The 22,072-nt window shown below is 44.6% G+C and overlaps 1 protein-coding gene across 5 annotated transcripts in view; it reads right to left on the bottom strand.

Annotated features, from left to right (window-relative positions):
* Positions 1 to 22,072, bottom strand: part of ARMC8 (armadillo repeat containing 8) — an 88,671-nt gene that overhangs the window by 53,227 nt on the left and 13,372 nt on the right. For 3 of the 5 annotated variants that reach the window (XM_089509455.1, XM_089509456.1, XM_089509458.1), the window contains exon 3: positions 18,468 to 18,539. The exons of 1 other annotated variant lie outside the window; for it this stretch is intronic. In XM_089509455.1, the coding sequence (XP_089365581.1) occupies positions 18,468 to 18,539 (72 nt within the window). Of the gene's footprint in view, positions 1 to 18,467; positions 18,540 to 21,308; positions 21,469 to 22,072 lie in introns of those variants that run through there. One more of the 5 variants, XM_089509459.1, reaches the window with a different exon arrangement.

The raw sequence follows: 22,072 nt of genomic DNA, 5'->3' as shown, positions 1-22,072 counted from the left end.
GCCATACCAGATCGTTACTGTTGCCTTCCTGAAGACTGATGTTACTGTCTTTAGGGAATCTGGACTGCTCGGGGGGGAGGGGGGGAGAGAGATTGCTGTTCTGTTTTAAAATACTTTTTTAAAATGCCTGGCAGAATGTCAGCATCTTTTCCTTCCCTTGTACACACAATATAAAGTGGCAAGTATAGGCATGTTGTCCGCTCACAGATACTCCTGCTCAAGGCTGTACTTTGCAAAGCCAATGGCTGCCTCCAACACCAGTGCCTCCCAGTTTCTTCATTCTTCTCCACCTCAGTGTTTCCACAGTACACCTTCTTTAGTCATATGAACAAGATCAAAACTTTTTTTTACTCATTATCAAATGGGACCATGACATCTCAATGCCTGCCTGAGGGTTTCCACCTGCCAATATGCCACAGCACAATTCACAGCTTATTTGCAATAAAGTTTGCAAATCAGTAACAGAACAGGGAGGAACAGCTGGTGTGACAATGTAACTGTTAAACCATGCTAAGACCCTTCATAAGTTCAATTAGATAAGGAACTGTTTTACCCATTAAGTATCTGTTCAAGTGTGTACTTCATAAGAATGGCAGAAATCTCAGCCCTCAGCCCAAAGGTAGTACTGATGATTTGGAAAGTGGTGGGGTGGATTGGAAATGATGTTAATTTTCTCTAACACTTGTCAGGAGTTGCACATACAAATGTCCTGACATAACATACTAGGAATGTTAACTGATGGAATATGAAGTAATAAAACAGTTATTGCGGAGACATGGTGATTTCAACCACAAGTGGTGCATATCTCTGGTGGGGAGGCAACGTCAAGCAATGACTGACTGCAATAACAAATCAGGAGCGGTGTGGGAACAAGAGGGGAATATGTATTTATTAAGTGCAACAAATACGAATTGAACCCACCATAAATCTGAAATTTTGTGTAATTTAATTACCGTATATACACAAATATGAATTTTGATATGATCCGTGGACACGTCAAGGGTAAAACTTAGGGCCACATAACAAAGGATCTAATGCACGAAGCAAAGGAAAATAATGCCAAAGAACTTAACAAAATTCCAGTAGGCATAACTGTTTGTGCTCATCCTAAAAGCTGGACGGATAAGAGAATAGAGTGGGGTCAGTGCTTCCAGGACAGATTATACTCTTGCCTTTCACTAGGGGATGGTTCCTTTTTTAAAATAAGAGTTAAAGTATAGTACTAACATTGACCCATGGATACTCTGGCATACTTATAGCTGATATACAGTAGACAACAATGCTTGCTGTTTAGTTCTGACAATGAACATCTCTGGTATGGAAATATGAATAGAGTGCGCCCACATCATACACTGAAAGTCGTGCAACGGAAATAAAATAGCGTGCACACAGTGCTGCATCGCATGCACAAGTCCCATTATTTTCAATGGATCCCCGCATAAAGCAAGGGCGTACTGTAGTATAAATAAAACTTCGTTGAGTTTTGACTACTGAAGTTGCCAGGCTTGACTCCACCTCAATATTTTCTAAAGTAGTTTGAGACAAGTCAAGCTGTTTCACATTTTAGTTTTATTACTCTGACATCTGGTTCATTTCCATTCTCTTCACAGAGTATTTAAGGAAGTGCTTAAAAATAGAAACGTAAAGTTGAATATTCAAGATCTAATTGACCTTTAACTCTCTATCATGTTAAGAACCCTCCTTGAATCCCATTGTGGAAGAAAGGTGGGATATAAATCCTTGAAATAAATAAGATAAGAAGCCTGGAGAATTAGCAAATAAAACAAGACTATGGAATTAGTGTCTTGGGAAAATATTGCTTTATGCCAAGGTCAGTTGTGGCACCATTGTGGTGTCTTCATCATCTTGTTTCCAATTCCATTTATCCTATGTTTCAAACACTCTTAGCATGCACACATAGCTCTTCCTCATCTGATCAGAGTCCACGTCCTTAGAGTAGGACCTTTCTTATTTTTGAGCCAGAAAACTCTTTCATACAACTTAGATGGACTAGGATTAGTTATACTGAAGATGCTTGATTTGCATTGTTCAACAATTACAAAGAGATTAAAACAATCTATGTAAACTTCACTGAATTTAATAGGATTTACTGTTCAGAAACATGTGGGATTACAATGTAGAGCATATCCAAACAAAAGTGCCTGAACATTATTTTCCCATTTCCTGATAAAAAGCTCAAGTATCTGTGATGATGCTTCCATTAGTGAAAATTTTTTCAACCAAAAATGGCACTGCTCAATTACGCCATCTCTTATCAGTTTTAAAATATTTTCACTAAAATGCTCAAATGCAGGACAGAAGACACCTGGCTTGACAACAGTACATGTGAAAGGGATCTAGGAGACCTAGGAGACCACAAATTGAACACAAGTCAACAGTGTGATGTAGCAGCTAAAAAAGCCAATGAAATTATAGGCTGCATCTATAGAAGCATAGGTGGGTTACAGACCGCCTGTTTGGGGGGGATGCACCCGCCCCTTTCCCCGGGGAATCGAGGCCTCAGAATCCAGAGCGGCAGCCACTGAGGCCCCAATCCGCCGCTTTCCAGGCTGCGGGGAAGCGGCAAAAGGCCCCTTCCCCACAGCCTGGAAAGGGGTGTCCTTGGGGCTTCAAGCCCCAAGGACACCCCGCGGCAGCAGGGAGGAGGAGAAAGGGGCCGCTTGCCCCCTTTCTCCTTTGGTTCGCTGGGCGCAGCCATGTGAAGGCTGCACCCAGCGGACCAAACCAGGAAGGAGCTCCGAAACGGAGCTCCTTCCTGCTCCGCACTAAGGGCGCACTAAGCGCCCTGGCACGGAGCAAGGACATCACATCCGCGCCGCCCCGTATAGAGGCGGCGCAGTCGTGACATCCTCATGGTGGCGGTCGTGTGGAATGGCCGCTGCCATTTTGTGCGTGCAGAGCGCGCACTAGGATTAGGGGGATGCGGAAGCACCGCCCCTTTCTAACCCTAGTACGCACTCCGCGCGTACTTTCCTGCCCGTTTGTAACGGGCCATAGTGTCTAGATTGAGAGAAGTAATTATGCCACTCTATTCTACTTTGGCCAGGCCTCACCTGGAATACTGTGCCTAGTTCTGGGCTCCACAATTTAAAAGGGATGTTGACAAGCTGGAGCATGTCCAAGGGAGGGCAACCAAAATGGTGAAAGGTCTGGAAACCATGCCCTATGAGGAGCGATTTAGGCAGCTGGGTATGTTAAGCATGGAGAAGAGAAGGTTAAGAGGTGATATGATAGTTCTGTTTAAATATTTGAGTGAATGTCATACTGAAGATGGAGCAACTTTGTTTTTTGCTACTCCAGAGACTAGGACACAGCAATAGATTCCAACTACAGGAAAAGAGACGCCATCTAAACACTGGGAAGAATTTCCTGACAGTAAGACTGACAGTGGAACACACTCCCTCAGAGTGTGGTGGAGTCTCCATCTTTGGAGGGTTTTAAACAGAGGCTGTATGGCCATCTGTGCTTTGATTGTGTATTTCTGTATGGTGACTTAATAGGCCTCTTCCAACTCTATGATTCTATGCTGGTCATGACATATAACACCTACGTCCAGACTATCTGACAGGCTGTATGTCCCCAGGAGAGGGCCTTCTTTTGGTTTAGATACCATCACAGGCTTGTTTAGTGAGGACAAAACAGAGCCTTCTCAGTGGTTCCTTCCACCATCTGGAATTCCCTTCCATGGGAAGCCAGCCTACTCTCTGCTTTCCTTTTGCCACCAGGCAAAGATCTTATTGATTAAGCAGGCGTTTAATGTGTAAACAGGGAGGCTTCTTATTAAAATGTATTTATTTTTTAAAACTCTTGTAAGTCTTTTAAATGATTTTGTACTGTTCCATGTGGTAATTTTTTATCTTTTAAAAATTTTGTTATTAGTTTTTTCAACTGATTATCTTTGGGGGCTGCCTTGGGTCCTACTCTAAGAGAAAGGCAGCATACAAATGAAGTAAAATTAGTAATACAGTATGTTAGTTGTATTATTTTATTGTTTTAAAGTTTTAATGTATAAGTTGCTTTGAACCCCATAAAGGCAAAATGGGATGTAAATTTAATTCACTTTGATTGAATAAATAAATTATATTTTTCATTTTTGTAAACTACTTGAAAATCAATTGTTTCAGGTGTGATATAAATATTTAAGATAAATAAAAGGTCACTTATTTAATTAATTTGATTATTTCCTTTCACCACATTCTTTTTTTTTTTTTTTTTTTTTTGATGGCAGAAAAAGGAGAAAAAAATAATTTGAAAAAGTAAGCAATGGCGGGTTACAGACCGCCGAAAAGCGGCGGCCTGCACCTGCCCCTTTCCCAGCCGGATCAGGGCCTCAGTGGCCAGAGCAGCAGCCGCTGAGGCCCTGATCCGCCGCTTTCCAGGCTGCGGGGAAGCGGCAAAAGGCCCCTTCCCCGCAGCCTGGAAAGGGGTGTCCTTGGGGCTTTAAGCCCCAAGGACACCCCGCGGCAGCGGGGAGGAGGAGAAAGGGGCTGCTTGGCCCCTTTCTCCTCTGTGTCACTGGGCGCAGCCATCTGAAGGCTGCACCCAGCGACGCAAATCCAGGAAGGAGCTCCAAAACGGGGTCACGGAAAGGGCGGCCTAGGCGCCCGGGCGCGGCCCCAATATGTCACAACCGCGCCACCTCGTTTGGAGGCGGCGCGGTCGTGACGTAGTGATGGCGGCGGCCGTGTGGAACAGCCTCCGCCATTTTCTACGCACGGAGCACGTATTAGGGTTAGGGGCGTCCGGAAAGGACGCCCCTTTCTAACCCTAGCACGCACTCATCACGTACTTTAAGGCCCGTTTGTAACAGGCCAATATATTATGTTTGCCACTGCTACTTATATAATATCATCTATGTACAGTAGCCCCTTGGTACCCATTGTGGTTTGGTTCCAGGACCCTTACCCCCTACCCTGTGGCTATCAAAATCTGTGGTTTGCTTTTGGGGTTTTTTTTTTTAATTAAATAATATTTTCAAGCCATGGAACTGGTATCCATAGATGCAGAATCTATGGATACAGAGGGCTGATGGTATAATATGGTACTCTACAAAAAGTATGACTGACAGGCCCATACCACAAAAGGACTCTAGTGGTACAATGGCAAATACGTTGTCCCTATAGTGTTGTCACACAAAATACCCTTTTCAGAATTCAAATAGTGACCACAGAAAGAAATCTGGGTGTGGAAACAGCCAGTAGAAGCAACTTGCAAGCAAGTGACTTTTGTCACTTACCTCTTTAGGGCAAAGATACAAACAACAGTCCAAACCACACTAAAGAAATAATCTAGTTTCAGACTGCTTTAACTGCCCTGTATCAGTTATAGGGAATTCTGGGAACTGCAGTTTGTTGTAGCTCCAGAGCTCTCTGACAGAGAAAACTAAATGTCTCACAAAACTACAGTTCCCAAAATTCCCTAGCATTGAGCCAGGGCAGTTGAAGCAGTCTCAAATGATCATTTATGCAGTGTGTTTTGGGCAGTGTCTCAATGAAAAACTGGTAAATTAATGCTTATGTAAGTGTCCAGGGACAATTTTAAGACATTTAAAAAAGAGAGATTATCTGGAATTTACACAATTCATTTTTAACTACACAGAATATCTGACTGATCACTGGCAGGGTATGATCAGTCAATCAACTAATGGCCCAAACCCATGTATATTCAGGGCATTCTCTTTAACCTAAGTCTCAGAGATGCATGCCATATATTTGCTTTAATATCTTATCTACAAGAGAACAGTGTATACAGAATAAACTTCCTTTTTCTAAAATGTAATACCAGATCTCTTACTGTAGCAACTGGAAAAAGTGCTCTTAAGGACAAATAATCTTGATCTCTAAAGGAACTGAAAAAGATTTGTAGTATAAAAGGTTTAATACAACTAATATGAGATTCATAATTACCAAAATACTAAAAGTTATTAGAATGTAATACACACAGAGAGAGAGAGAGATCCTCAATAGGGAGCTGCCTATTCATAGCTCTTATGTGAATGAACCTGTATGATGCTTGCTTGTCACATTTTCACACTATACTCTATATCAGGTTTTGTCAACCTTTTTACCCCGAAGGAACCCTTGAAATAAATGTTCAAGTCTCAGGGAACCTTTGATAAAAATTATTACCATATATACTTGACTATAAGTTGACCTCATGTTTAAGTTGAGGGCAGGTTATGTGGCCAAAAATATGGATTTTGATATAACTCTTGGATAAGTCGAGGGTAAAATGAAGGGGCATGGCCTTTCCAACTTAGTTACCCTCCCCAGATATAGTGATATTTGTCCCCTCTTCTGTCTATTTTCCCCCGCCAATGTTTCTGCCTATTTTTTGGTTGTTCAATGTTTTTAATGTTTTAATATTATTACTGTTTAATTCTGTTTTAGTACTGGGAATGGGGGGTGGTGGTAGGTCTAGGGTTTGATTTTTTAACTCTATTGTAATTTGTTGTATTTTATTGTTGTCACCCGCCCGGATTCTTCGTGATTGGGCGGGCTAGAAATAAATCTATTATTATTATTATTATTATTATTATTATTATTATTATTATTATTATTAAAACAATGCCAAAAAACTTACAAAATTCTGGCAGGCATAATTGTTTGTGCTCACCCCAAAGGCTGAATGGATGAATAGGGAACTACCACTGCTGTTTTCCACCTAGGTATTTAAAAAGGCCAGAAGTGATACCACAGAGGAGAGAACTGAGATGACTAGTGCTTCTTTTAGGTTCTCCCTGTGCAGACTTAGCTCTCGGCTTTTTCCACTCAACTTAAAAAAGCAGATGGTTCCTTTTATGATAGTACAGTGGGCTCTTTGTATACATGGGGGCCATTCTGAACCCCCGCAGCATATGGGAAAAAACATGGGACCTCCAGTCCCGTTCATTTCAATGGTGGCATGCTCCTGCTCACAACATTTTGTTCCCCCTTGGCTTGCCATCTGCATGAGTGCAAGCCCACATATGGGGAGAGCAGACTGTAGTTAAAATGCAGCCATGATCAGCCCTCTGTATCCACAAATTTAAGCAACCACAGCTTGAAATTTTCCAAATATATATATAAACTCCAAAAGGCAAAGCTTGATTTTGCTATTGTCTATAAGGGACGCCATTTTACTATGCCATTGTATTCAATGGGACTTGCCCATCTGTGGATTTTGGTATCCATGGGGGTCCTGGAACCAAATCCCAGCAGATACCAAGGGTCCACTGTACCTAATCTGACCCATGGGTAAGTCGACCTAGTTTTTTGGGGGTCAATTTTTTTTACTAAGATTGCTAGACTTATACATAAGTATATACAGTATAGCTACAGCTCACTGTACATTGACATGATCAGTAAGATTTAGCTATAATCCTATAATAACGGTTAATGCTCCTTTGAATAGAGGTAAATTCTCAGAAAATAACGTATGAAAAAGAATTCCAGAACAACCTAGTAAGGCCTGAACATGCTTATTGGCCATGAAATGCTGACAAAAGTTAAAATGGAGCAGAGGATGGAAGGAACAGGGTAATGCTGGAACACCAAAGAGAAACATTCCATGATGCAACACTGTTGCAGATCTTAATTGTTCATGATAATCCAGCAGAGATATGCATAAAACATGCTTCAGCATGCTGTATCTTTGCACTTTCTGCTCCCTTTCTGGCATACAACATTTGACAGTTTCCTGAATTAATTAGCCATGGTTTCTCATTATACTCAATCTAAGAAGTGATGGTCTAGAGCAGTGGTCCCTAAACTGTGCCTTTTAAGAGATTTTGGACTTCAGATCCCAGAAAAACTGGAAAAACTATGTTGGCCAACAGTCTGGGATTCTGGGAGCAGAAGTCCAAAATCCCTTAAAGGGCACAGTTTGGGGACCACTGGTCTAGAGCATAGTCTGAAACTGTAATATGATGTTGGTTGATCATTATTCTTTCCATAAAAAACTTTAACACAGTAGAACAAAGGAAGTATGCATACAAGAACATGCCTTTGATACACTCTCTATTTTTAGCATACTATATTCTATTTCAATACTTCTGCTTTATCCTTTATCCTTAATTCCCTTTCAGTCTATTCAACAATATATGTACAAGATTAACTTTACACCTTCCTCCTTTCTCCTCTCCTATGCCTGTCCCCTCTTTTGGTGGTTCTATTAATTCTCCACATTCAGATTTTCCTTACTATAGTCTGTCACTATTTGAATTCTCTGTGGCGACACCCTAGGGAACCCATTAGGATCTCCCTCTCCTGATGTCCCTTTTGAAGATGTTTTTATTCTAAAAGGTTTTCAATATGACTGGCCATCTCGTTGTTGCTACTTTTACCTACGGCTTCTACCTCTCGTATTCAATCAAGAAATTGCTGGTCTCTTTTTAACCAATGCATGTAGGGTTTATTTTATCTGTGCTGTTTTGTGAGGTTAATCCATTTGATAAATATACTTTTACTCTGTGTTTTGTCATTCAAACTTTTTAAAATAATCTGCCTTTTAGTGCACACTCCCAAAGTGGCCTACAAAATTAAAAAAAAGATGGAAATACAACTGCAGCTTTAACACAGACATAGAAGGCAGCATCTAAAGACTGTTTAGTACCAAATGGACATTTTAAAAAATGCATCCTCAGAATTTTGTTTCCCAAGTCAGGAGTGATGACTGCAGGGAGGAAATGCCTGGAGTACTGGGAAAGCAACCTAATGATTCTCAGTAGGGCAAAACAGATCTTTTGAAGTGGAAACTAGAACAGATATAACATGTAATTTGTACTCCTAACTCCTTAAAGTACTCTAACGCCTGGAATAGACTGTTGCTTTGCGGCAGCCCGGGGCCAAAATTAGGGTTCGGGAGAATGGAGCAATCACATGCTCCCGAACCCTAGCGCCCAGCGATGGCACCATCATGGCAGCCTCCCATCCACATGGGCCTGCCATGATGATGCAAGCGAGGTGCAGTGTCCGCATGTAGCAGTGCCAAGCTTATGTCATCGATGCACCACAGTGTGTCAATGGCGCACTCATAGCATCTGCCACGGGCTCCAAAAAGAACACACTTTTACCGGGTTCTTTTTGGTGTGGAGGGACACCACACAGTTTGGCTGTTGCGGCATCGCTCAAGGGCAAGAACGGGTGCCTCCAGCTCGCCCTTTCAAGGCAGTCTGTCGAGCCCCTAAATGTCACATTTTGTACCTGTACCAGTTTCCAAACTATCTTCTTATACACACATAATTTTGCAAACATGTGCTTCTCTCACCCCAAGTTTTATTTCTCTCACATTTTGCACTGTTATAGCATTCAATAACCTTGATTCTCACGAAATCAGGTTGTCCTGTTATATATTACAAAAACGTAGTCCCTCCTCTGTCCCCTCAGTCCGTATCCTAGCTTCCTTTCATCTTTACTACAATCTTCAGTTTTTTCATTGACTCACCTTTGTCCAGTCATAACCATCCAAAATATGGTGTCAAATTATTCATCCCTATTACCATCTTTTGAATCTCTTTATTAGACTTTTTGTGCACTCAGAACCCTCCAGAAGCTTCTTGCACTTCTTTTCAAAGGTCTCAATGGCTGTGCTATTCTTTATTATTGCTTATATGCTCATTTCCTGCAACTTTTGTTTCAGCTACTCTAATGGTCTCCTCTTCCCTCACACAACTTTTCCTATTTTACCCTATTGCTGCTTTGGAACTACCCCTGAGAACACCTTCATATGCTCATCTTTGATCAAGTCACACTCTCTCAGCTAAGAGGAAGGCAAACCTCCTCTGAAGATATCCTGCCAAGAAAACCCTAGAACAGAGTGGCTGTTAAGTTGGAGTCAACTTGAAAGAACAAAACAACAGGTAGAGACTCACCTTTGTATTCTTTCTAATAGTGTAAAGGCACTATTTACACAGTGACAATTCTTGCTTTTTAAAATAATAAATGGAAAAGATCATATACACTTAGGGATGCCATAACCCGGCGGCCCCCATGACAAGCCCGCTTTTGGGGGCCCCTCCCGGTCCCAGTCCGGTTTGGCCCCTAGCCCCCGGTTCGGCCTTCCCCTGCCTCCTCCCCGCCATCCTGCGCGGCTGTGCGCCACTCTCCCCGCCTGGCGCACTAGCATAGCCTAGAGAGCAGGTCTTCAGGACATCTGCCACTCAGAGCTTTTGCCCGCCCACGTTGGTATATATGCCTTGCAAGAGGCCTTACTTTCCAGGTTACAGTGAGAAAAGGAAAAAAAGGCCATAAATCGTTCATGTTTCACTGGGAGTCTAAATGCCTCATCTTTTAAATGTATACCACGTCAGTATTCTTGTAATTCTTTATCACAGGATCGTTTTTGAGGCCCTAAACACCTTTACTTGTAATATGCAAATTTCTCCCGAAGCTGACCAATGGGAAAGAAGCAATCAGCCCTCCACTTGGGTTGGTTTTCAATGGCTTGGTGAAGGAAGAGATTTTGCTTTGGGGTTTGGGGTAGCAAAAGGCTGCAGAAATAGTTTGACCCCCCCTTAAACATCCATGGCTCAGTGCTATGGGATTCTGGGAATTGTAGTTTCTTGTGGCACCAGAGCTCTTTTGACAAAAGGAGGCTGAATGGTCCACAGAGGAGGCGTTGCCTGGGGGCAGAGCCTCTTGCCAGCAGTGAGGAGGCTGTGATGATGAGGAAAAGCAGGGGCTCCTCCGGTGGTCCTGGCCACTTCCCTTGGCTCCCTCCCTCCCTCTTCCTCCTCCTCCTCTTAGAGTAGCCACAGCCTGAGCTGCTCATTCACACTCCCTGGCTTTTCTCTCCCCCCCCCCTCTGCACTCTGAGACCCCTTTAACTGCCAAAGCTCAATGCTCTGGAATTCTGGTGTCTGTGAGGCATTTGGCGTTCTCTGTCAGAGAGCTCTGGTGCCACAATAAACTACAATTCCCAGGATTCCATAGCACTGAGCCCTGGCAGTCCAAGCAGTGTGTTTTGGACACAGAGATCCTCCAAATGAATCCAGTCCCTAGCTTTTATATCTCTCTCACACACTGCAGGAATAATAATCCTGGGAATGCTAGTGTTTGGGAGACATTGAGACTTCTCTGTCAGTGATGGCTCTGAGGCCACAATAGACTACAATTCCCAGGATTCCCCAGCACTGAGCAGTCTCAAACTGGACCATTTCCTCAGTGTGGATGCACCTGGGGAGGAATTCTGGGCACTGCAGTTCAACTACATTTGGAGGGTTATGGGACTCCCTGTCAGAGATAGCTCTGGGGCCACAGTGTACTACAATTCCCAGCATTCCCCAGCACTAACCCAGGACAGTTAAGTCACTCTCGAACTGGATTATTTCCTCAGTGTGGATGAAGCTTTGGTGAGGAACTCTGGGCATTTCAGTCCAGCATTGTTGTATTTCTGCAGTGTATTTTGGACCAGAGACAAGGTGACCAGGCATCCTCCTCCTTTTCCAGGACATATCCTCTTCTGTCAAATTTCAAAATGTCCTCCATTTGGATCATGGCTAAGAAGCATGGATTTATAATTACATGGGTGTTTTTAGCTTTTATTTTTGGCCATGTCCTACATTTTTTGCTTGGGTGCCCTACATTTTGGGGTGAGGGCAGTGGTCACCTTGGTCAGAGAGCTTTCCAGGGGTTTAACTGCCATTCTGCTGTGGTGCTGGAACAGACCACCATTCCCAGAATTCCATAGCATTCAGCCAAGGCAGTTAAAGTGGTCTCAAACCAGATTATTTCTCCAGTGTAGATGCAGCCCAAGCCTTTTGCCTCTCTTATGCCTGAGATTTCAAAGCCCAGCCCTGGCACCACAACAAACTACAAATCCCAGGATTCCATAGGATGGAGTGATGAGAGTGAAAGCAGTGTGGCAGCAGCCTAAGTGTGCTTAATGCAGTTCTTAACATGGTGCACCTCTTGCCTACAGAGTCTCACAAGACTTTTTTGTTTAACAACTTGTACCCATTAACTCCATTTCATGTCTTCTTTATTTAGTGGGGAGGAATACAGACAAAACAAGTCAAAATGAAGAAAAACCAAAGTCCCTTGACCAAGTACACACTTCTGAGAAATATACTTGGTGAGACACCTGAAACCTAGGGCAAATCCACTTTTTGTTTAACCATGTTCTATATGCATAGCCATGTTAACCCATGTTCAGAGTTAAACCTAAAGGGTTTGGTTGTGGAATAAGCCTCTGAAATATGCAAGAGGCAATGTTAAAATAAAGCCATGTTCAATGCCCAAATGTGCTGTTTGGAATGGGGAGAGGGGGGTAGCCAGAAAGGGAAGTACATTTCTGCAATCTGTCTATGAATAATGTCAAAATGTCCTCCATTTTGATCATGCCTAAGAAACATGCATTTATATTAACATTTCTAAAAAAGCATCAATTTTTTCGCATGTCCTCCATTTTTAAAAATGTGTCCTACATTTGAAAATGTTGTCCTGCATTTGTCCTACATTTGTCCCGGTTTGGAGGTCCTGACTTATGGCAACCCTATATACACTGCTTGGCTATTTATACATTTCTCCCAACATATTTTTATGGCACAGTTACATGTTAAACTTTCTACTTCCTTCTCTATAGTACATGAATGTTTTATACCAGGGGTAGGCAACCTTTTTGAGCCGGGGGCCGGGTTGGTGTCCCTCAGGCGACTAGGGGGCCGAAGCCGGGGGTGGAGCTTCAACCCTCTGGGGCGGGGCCACGTGCGGGGGGTGGAGCTTCCACCCTCCGGGGCGGGGGCGTGTGCCGGGGGTGGAGCTTCCACCCTCCGGGGCGGGGCTGCGTGCCGGGGGCGGAGCTTCCACCCTCCGGGGGCCAGGCCTCCCCACCTTTGCTGGCCCCTGACAGGGCCCAAGGCCCCGTCACAGACCGGCAAAAAAGCTGGTGGGGGCCACCAGCGCTGGAGGGCCCCTAGGGGGGCCACCAGCGCTGGAGGGCCCCTAGGAGGGCCCCAGCGACAGCACCGGGCCTCCCAGAGGCCCCCTGCCGTCCCTCGGAGCCCTCCTGGAGGGCCCCAGGGATGGCAAAGGGCCCCCCAGAGGCCCCCTGCCGCCCTCGGAGCCCTCCTGGAGGGCCACAGGGACGGCAGCAGGCCCCCCAGAGGCCCCCTGCCGCCCTCGGAGCCCTCCTGGAGGGTCCCAGGGATGGCAAAGGATCCCCCAGAGGCCCCCTGCCGCCCTCGGAGCCCTCCTGGAGGGCCCCAGGGACGGCAGCAGCCCCCCTGCCGCCCTTGGAGCCCTCCTGGAGGGCCCCAGGGACGACAGCGGGCCCCCCAGAGGCCCCCTGCCACCCTCGGAGCCCTCCTGGAGGGCCCCAAGGACGGCAAAGGGTCCCCCAGAGGCCCCCTGCCGCCCTCGGAGCCCTCCTGGAGGGCCCCAGGGACTGCAAAGGGTCCCCCAGAGACCCCCTGCCGCCCTCGGAGCCCTCCTGGAGGGCCCTAGGGACGGCAAAGGGTCCCCCAGAGGCCCCCTGCCGCCCTCGGAGCCCTCCTGGAGGGCCCCAGGGACGGCAGCGGGCCCCCCAGAGGCCCCCTGCCGCCCTCAGAGCCCTCCTGGAGGGCCCCAGGGACGGCAGCAGGCCCCCTGCCACCCTCGGATCCCTCCTGGAGGGCCCCAAGGACGGCAAAGGGTCCCCCAGAGGCCCCCTGCCGCCCTCGGAGCCCTCCTGGAGGGCCGCAGGGACGGCAAAGGGCCCCCCAGAGGCCCCCTGCCGCCCTCGGAGCCCTCCTGGAGGGCCCCAGGGACGGCAAAGGGCCCCCCCAGAGGCCCCTTGCCGCCCTCAGAGCCCTCCTGGAGGGCCCCAGGGACGGCAAAGGGCCCCCCAGAGGCCCCCTGCCGCCCTCAGAGCCCTCCTGGAGGGCCCCAGGGACGGCAGCAGGCCCCCTGCTGCCCTCGGAGCCCTCCTGGAGGGCCCCAGGGACGGCAGCAGGCCCCCTGCCGCCCTCGGAGCCCTCCTGGAGGGCCCCAGGGACGGCAGCGGGCCCCCCAGAGGCCCCCTGCCGCCCTCGGAGCCCTCTTGGAGGGCCGCAGGGACGGCAGCAGGCCCCCTGCCGCCCTCGGAGAGCTCCTGGAGGGCCCCAGGGACGGCAAAGGGCTCCCCAGAGACCCCCTGCCGCCCTCGGAGCCCTCCTGGTGGGCCCCTGGGACGGCAAAGGGCCCCCCAGAGGCCCCCTGCCGCCCTCGGAGCCCTCCTGGAGGGCCCCAGGGACGGCAGCAGGCCCCCTGCCGCCCTCGGAGCCCTCCTGGAGGGCCCCAGGGACGGCAGCGGGCCCCCCAGAGGCCCCCTGCCACCCTCGGAGCCCTCCTGGAGGGCCCCAGGGACGGCAGCGGGCCCCCCGAGGGTCCCAGGGACGGCAGCGGGCCCCCCAGAGGCCCCCTGCCGCCCTCGGAGCCCTCCTGGAGGGCCCCAAGCACGGCAGCGGGCCTCCCAGAGGCCCACTGCCGCCTTCGGAGCCCTGCTGGAGGGCCCCAGAGACGGTAGCGGGCCTCTCAAAGGCCCGCCGCCGCTGCCGCTGCCGCGGCCGCCCATCGCAGCTTTTCGCCGCTCTGGGCGCCGCCATTTTGGGCGGCAAAATGGCGGCGAAGTCTCGCGCGACCTCCCCCAAGGTTGCGCGAGATTTCGCCGCCATTTTGGGTGAAAAAATGGAGGCGCCCATAGCCCCAGAGGCCGCTCTGGGCGCCGCACTTTTTTCACCTAAAATGGCCGCGAAGTCTCGCGTGACCTCGAGGGAGGTCGCGCGAGACTTCGCCGCCATTTTAGGTGAAAAAAGTGCGGCGCCCAGAGCAGTGAAATGCTGCGGCGGCAGCGGCAACGGAAGGCAGGGGCCGGCCGCCAGAACTCCGCGGCCCGCATCCGGCCCGCGGGCCGGAGGTTGCCGACCCCTGTTTTATACTCTCTTCAAATCTAGCCGCTTACCTACAGTATGAAATGCATTTTCAACATCTTTGACTTTGTCTTTCTGTCTCTGAACTTTTCTCCCTCCTGGAACCTTCTCTCATCAAGCCCTCCACTTTCTAGTTTCACCCATAGATGACCTAGCCCTGATGCCAGTGTCAGCACTGTTGTCAACCAACCTGACTTTTCACCCTAGACAGAGAGTCAAGTGTCGTTGACATTCAATTACTGAAATCTTCATTCCTTTGGCAAATACAGTGTATGTTTGGCAACATTCTTCAACTTAATTCAGTCACTGGATGTCATGTCACAGGATCTTCCATCACTAAAAAAAATCCCTTATGTATTTGCAATCTTTTTTTTAAGGTTCCCAAAGAAGAACTCTGAGAATAGCCCCATATATAACCACCATTTTCACAATGAGTTAATACATGCCCCGTGCATAAAATACATTCAAACTCTTTGCCTCAAGTAGATAAAATATGCAAAGCATTTTTCTCAAACTCATAATACTCAAGCTCCCTCCCCAAACAAGTAATTGTGGTTGAAAAGAAGACCATCCTAGTTTGTAAGAGGACAGAAACTTCAGTATTCTAGCAATCTGTATGTAACACAAAACACTGTATGGTCAGGCTCCTCATTTGTGGCTTTGACTTATGTGTATTTGATTATTCACAGATTTGATTACTATATTCACTCTAGGAATATCTATCAGTCTGGCTCTATATAGTCAACATTCACCAGAGATCCCACAGGAGGACCTAGAGAGAACACTTCTCTAGGCATTTGTAGATCCTACAGCACAATTCTATGGTCAATGTCTGGCAGGTATTGATCACAGATTTGTGTTGGAGGACCTAGAGATTCCTAGAGAGGTATTCTCTCAGGTAAAATAAATTGTGTTTTTCCCACTTTCACGGAAGTCCTGCACTCCTAACCCCAGTGAATGTGGTAACACCAGAAATTAAATCTTGATCTCCTCCTTAAAATAGAAGTTTATATATTATTATTATATTAATAATATATTAATATATCATTATTATATTATGCTAATGTGTTAATATTATTTTATAATATTGTAATATATGCAATATACAGTCCATCCTTGCCTTACGCGGCGGGATCCGTTCCGGATCCCGCTGCGTAAGGCGAATTCCGCCTATGCTCGAGCCCCATTGGAAACAATGGGGCTCGTGTGCAGCGGTGCGGTGGCGCAGGAGCGCGCGGGGTGCAACAGGTGCACGCGCCCATTCAACTGAATGGGACGCGCCGCCCCTTCCGCCCCGCGCACGCCCCGCGGCTTGAGCGCGTATGCTCAAGGCCGCGTATGGCACACCCACATATGGCGCGGGCGCGCTGTACAATATAATGTTGTAAAATACTGTCATTCTAAAGAAACTAGCCAAGAAAACCCCATGATAGGGTTACCATAAGTCGGAAATGACTTGAAAGCACACAACAAAAGGCAAGTCCAAACAGCTTCAAACAAGTTTAACCAGATAGGTTTGCCACATTCTTAATTTATCCCTATGCTCATAGTTCCTCATGCTTAGTGTATCAAGCAGAGTCTTGCATAAACTGATTTAACAGCATTATAGGTTGTGTCCATTGTCACAGTTAAAAACCATTAAGACCAAGAATATCACAGCTAAAACTACCTCTCCATCTCCCAACTAGAGCATTTCTTTATGCTTAATCCACAAGCACTCTGATTCTCAGAGGCAATTACCATTTGCAATCACCCCCATTCTTACCACCGGCAGCCCTCTGCACACACACACCACAAGCAACCCTTTGCATCCCCCTCCAACAGCAGCCCTTCGCACCCCCTCACTGGTAAAAGGTTCAGTAGTTCAACACAACCAAAGAAAAAGTTGTCACTCATATTTCTCATGAAGAGGCATTTGCTGTAAGAGGCAGAGATACACTCCCAATCAAAATAAGACTCAGCCTTTCCCTCTGGAGCTGGAACAAAAGACAGAGATTCATTGGTGCTGTAAGCTGGCAAAATTGGTGCTGTAAGCAAGCTATGGGAAACATCAACAACATCACCTTCTCCACTCCCTTAAATCCAGTTTTGGAGATGAAAGTGTGTATACACAGTCCTCAGTTAAGATGCACTTCCAATGCACTGCAGAACTGAATTTAATGAGTCTACTCCAATGGTGACACCTGGTGTGAGGAGCTGCCAATGAGGGGGTGAGGTGGGCTGTTGGTGGTGGTGGTGTGTGTGTGGAGGGCTGCCAGTGATGTGAAGGATTGCCGGTGGGGGTGGTAGTGTGTACAGAGAGGTGCCGGTGGTGAGGATGGGGGCGTGGAAGGTTGCCCCAGATGAGATGAGAGAAGAAAGGTATAACTGTAACTGTCAATTAAAAGAGTTAAAATCGACAAGAAATTACAAGGAACAGCAAGGGAAGAAAATGATCTCAAGAAGCTAATGAAGGAAGATGACCATTTAATATCTAAACTCTACAGACTGTAGCAGAGGATAGGGTGGCTTGGATATGTCTCATCCACAGGGCAGCCATAACTCAATGCCAATCCGAGGGCAATTAACAACAAAAACATTGCAATGTAGAGAAATAGGTATAGACAAAAGTATTCAAAAGTAGAAGTTTTGAAGTCTTTTTATGGTTTTTGTTGTTTATATATTACATACTGTTATTGTGTTTTGTGTTTGTGCAACAAATGTTTTCAGAACTGGTGTATATTTGGGTTTTTTGGTTGGGTTTAAGATATAACTGTTAATAAAAAATTAAGTATTAAAAAGGGGGAAAATACACTTCTCACTAGAAATGCTCAAGACTATAGTTTTCTGTGGGTTTTTCAGGCTATGTGGCTACATTCAAAAAGAGTTTATTCCTGACGTTTCGCCAGCATCTGTGGCTGGCTTCTTCAGAGAAAGGCTTCCACTTCACAATACTCAAGACTGTTTTAAGGAACGATATGGAGAAGCAGCATCAGCTGTACAGACTGAAATACAATTATGTTGATGTACTGCTACTATACAGTGATCTAAGGTTGTTTGTTTCCAGTTTGTTTTTAGTTTTCTGTATATGCAGCATAAGAACAGGACATTTAACTCTCACAAACTACAAAAAAGATACAGCACAGCACTAACAATTAGTAAACCCTGAAGTTCAGTGCTATAAAAACCTTGATGTCACCTATGGAAGGCACTGAACTCTGCGACTCAACATGAAACTTAAGACAAAAGGAATAACAAGTAATTATTGTTTTGCCTTATTCTTTTCTCCATCCCCCCTAAATTGTTGCATGCAATCCATATACAATGACACTGGAAGCAGTTTTAAACATTTTTCTTATCAACTTTGCTAACTTACTATGCTGTAGGCAAAGTATTTTTACAATACTGAAAACAATACAAACCCCAAGTTACAGTAGACATCTATACACCATTACTTTGTAACAAGAACTTAATATACTAACTTCAGTAACAGACAATACAGGTCAATAATCAACAGTCTGACAAATTAAAGTGCCAGAATCTTAACAGGTGAACTTGAGACCTGATGTGAAATCAGTGAAAATCAGAGTAGCAGAGGACATACCTTGGAACTGCTCCCAAAACAATCAAGTTGGCTTTTTGTTTGTTGTTTCCAATTACAGCATTTTTCATATCTCTGTAAATCCAGAAAGAGAAAAACCCTAGTAAATTATGCTGAGGTACTAAGGGCTCAGTTTTTCAGAATTTAGTTTCACTGAGATCAAATAAATGTTATATCTACCAGTAAGCACTGAACAGGACACAAGCAACAGAGCCTATGACTTCCAAACATTTAAATCTCTGGTATTTCTCTATAGCTAGACATTCAAATAGCAGAGATAATCACTTGTTGTTCACTTGTTAAAAAGTACATCCGGTATATATTTCAGATATCAGGATCATGATGTCAAAAGTGGTACAGAAAATAAGGATTCATAAGTATCACTGGCGTGAGAATATGTACAGGAAATAATTAATAAACACAAAACCTTCACTTTACTGCTGTATGTCATCTCTATTTGCATTATTATCTTCCATGGAAATTGTAATCTTACCAAGTTTCCATGCTGATTTCTGCTCAAAACAGCCTTAACATAGCCACTCTACACAAAGCTTTCCCAATCACAGGTAGGCTACACAGCCACAGTCCAGTTTTAAGAGAGCCAGTGCAGACTCAAGACTCTTCTAACAGTGTCAACTTTTCTGGGAGAGCCAGTGTGGTGTAATGGCTTGAGTGTTGGACTAGGACACTGGCAGTATCCCCACTCCACCATGGAAACCCACTGAATGACTTTGGGTAAGTCAGACTTTGGGCAAGTCAGACAAAGGGAAGGGTAAACCCCCTCTGAACAAATTATGCCAAGAAATCCTGTGATAGAGTCACCATAAGTCATAAATAAATTGAAGGCACACAAAAACAAAAGCTTTTCTAGTTCTGACCCAGATTTAGTCATACTTAAGAACAAATCCACCAAAATCAACTGGAGTCATTGATCATGGTTTCACTGATTTCAATGAATATGACTAAATCTTAATCATAAATCTGTTCTTAAATGCAGAGAAGGCATATGGTAACATAAGGACCATTCTCTAATTTATCCATTCTCAACAGGGTACACATTCTCAACAGGGATACCAATAAGAAATTTCAATTCTGGGCAGTAATATTTCATAACTTCCAGCAGCCAAATTAATTAGTGATAGCAATGAGGATCTGCAGAGATCAGAACACAGTTGGCCTATGCAATTAACAAATTGTTTTGAACAAAAGCAGCAAGTGACACAAGTGACACACACATAGTTCATGTATTTGGGTCAAGCTCAAAACAACAACTTACATGCATCTCCTTCATGAGGAGTTACATATTTAGCTATGACACTGTATGCCTTATCCCAAAGGGAATATATGCATGACACTGCTATAGATGTTATCCAAATGCACAAAAAGAGGAAAATTGTTCACTTGCTCAACTTTTCATCATTTCCAGTTAACAGTCTACATCATCATAATATGAGAAAGTTGTATCACAAAGTATAAGAGACTAAGGAGCTAATCCAATACATGCTTATTCAGAATAAAGCCCCATTAATGAACTTCAGAGTGGAAGAAAATTTGTGATTATTAGTGATTATTATTAAAACAATAGTTTTTTTCAAACAAAGGTTTGTTAAACGTTTGAGAGAAACAGTTTGCTTTTACTATTTCTGTGGATTGCATAAAAATGTTTAAAAGTGCTAAAGGAGGATTTGGACACACAGATGAAAAATGCCAGCATGAAATTATTATCTTCCTAATCTTCCCACTTTTTGTACTGTATTAGAACCAAAAAAAAAATCTTCAATGGTCTATTTTAGATTTAGATAAGGACACATCTGAAAGTTAAGCAAGAAATACTAATGTTTCCAATTGATCAAAGTGGACTTGGATTTCCGTACAGCATTGTTCTGCAACAACAGTTTGTGAGCTAAGAAATTAATGTAACTCTAAATACATTTTCCTGATCCTGGGTAGCATTCAATACCAAGACAACTAAAGAAAATGTCTATCTTGCTCCATGGGCAAGTAGCATGGCATTCTGACATATAGGCAAGATCTGTCTTCCAACCCACATGTGATAGTACTGCTCAAGAATCATATACAATCTGGATTACATATGAAAAAGACAGTAAAGAAGTGGCAAGTATAGTTTACCAAAGATCAAACAGTTTTATTTGGCATCTTTGAAAATATGGTTAGGTATAACTAGAAACAACTATTCTGCATAATCACATAATCATTGCACAAGCAACCAATTCTTACATAATAAAAACAGTTCTAACCAAGACTAAGAAACTTCATCAATAATAGATGCATAGAAATGCCATTTCATAATAGCCTTTGCTGAATACTGGACTGATTTAATGCACATAAGGTTTCAAATGTATTTATACTGTTTTATTTTAAATTGCCCAGAGTCCCATTTATGAGAGAAAGGCAGAATATAAACTGAATCAAATTTCAGGTAGTGAATGAATATTGCAGTGCTAACATTTTAATGTATTTGTTAATCCAATTCTGACTTCTCTACCTTATAACAAGGTTTGCAGACTAGATAGCGGCTGGCACCCTGTTGAGAATTTCGATGTCATAAACAAACATACAATTATGCTGTTTATAACTGCAGTATTGTGCAACCGTCATATTAGTAGAAGCAGAACGTTGTTGTAGCTGTGCCTTCGAGACCATTGTCAAACCGTGCAAACAGTGCAGCTGCACAACGGTCATGATGCAAAACAGTACAACATTTTGCGGACTGCCCTTGCACAGTAACAGTGCAAGGAGAGAAAGGGCAACAGCCCCCAGCAGAGTCATGAGGCACTGATACTCCAGGACAGAAGACAGTGCAAAGTTATGAGTGACCTGTACCTGGCCAGAGAAGTGTCCACTCTTCGCAGTACCACATAGTCCAATGGGAGCTCTTGCAATACAGTGGAACATCTTGTTTAGTGACCCATGGTACATCATCACAATTCTTTAATATTTGCATATTCTGTCACCAACATAGCTCCATCATTGTAAAGTTACACATCTCAGCCCATGATGAAGGATCTCAGCTAATGTTTCCAGCACCTTTAAATTGCAACTGTTTAGGTAAAGCATATGCACTAAAATATTATGTACAAGGCCAGCAGCTAAGCTTAAATACTAATTAGGCCTTAACCCTTTATTAAAGTGTGTAATCATTAACAAATCATTTTACTGCTTGCCACATCCCAATGGCAGTACATGCATGTGGATACACAAACACTGCCAGCCATTGAGCAATATGGGGCACAACCATCCACGTTTTTTCCCATCTGTAGGGTCCCCTGGAATCAAAACCCTGTGGATGAGAAGGATCAGCTGTACTGGCGTAAAGTGATCTTAAAAACCAAATAAACTAAGATACTGAAATAAATGCTAAATCTGGAAGAAGCATCCTCTGGTTCTCAAAAATATTTCAAATATAAAGGAAACAAATGTGATATGTAGTATAAGAGCACTAAAGAGCACACACAAGGCAAAGGATTCATAAGTACCATAGCCAAGGGCAACCATAAAGTATTTTATGGCTACTGCCTAGCTACTGATACTGTATAAAAATTGAAACACTACATGATGTTTTCTGTCCACTGCAAATAATACAGGTT

Source organism: Sceloporus occidentalis, unplaced genomic scaffold, assembly GCF_023333645.1.
Source record: "Sceloporus occidentalis isolate IW3139 unplaced genomic scaffold, rSceOcc1.0.p SCAF_2, whole genome shotgun sequence".
Taxonomy (NCBI): domain Eukaryota; kingdom Metazoa; phylum Chordata; class Lepidosauria; order Squamata; family Phrynosomatidae; genus Sceloporus; species Sceloporus occidentalis.
The sequence above is the reverse complement of the archived record's forward strand: the minus strand, read 5'-3'. Positions and strand labels throughout refer to the sequence as shown.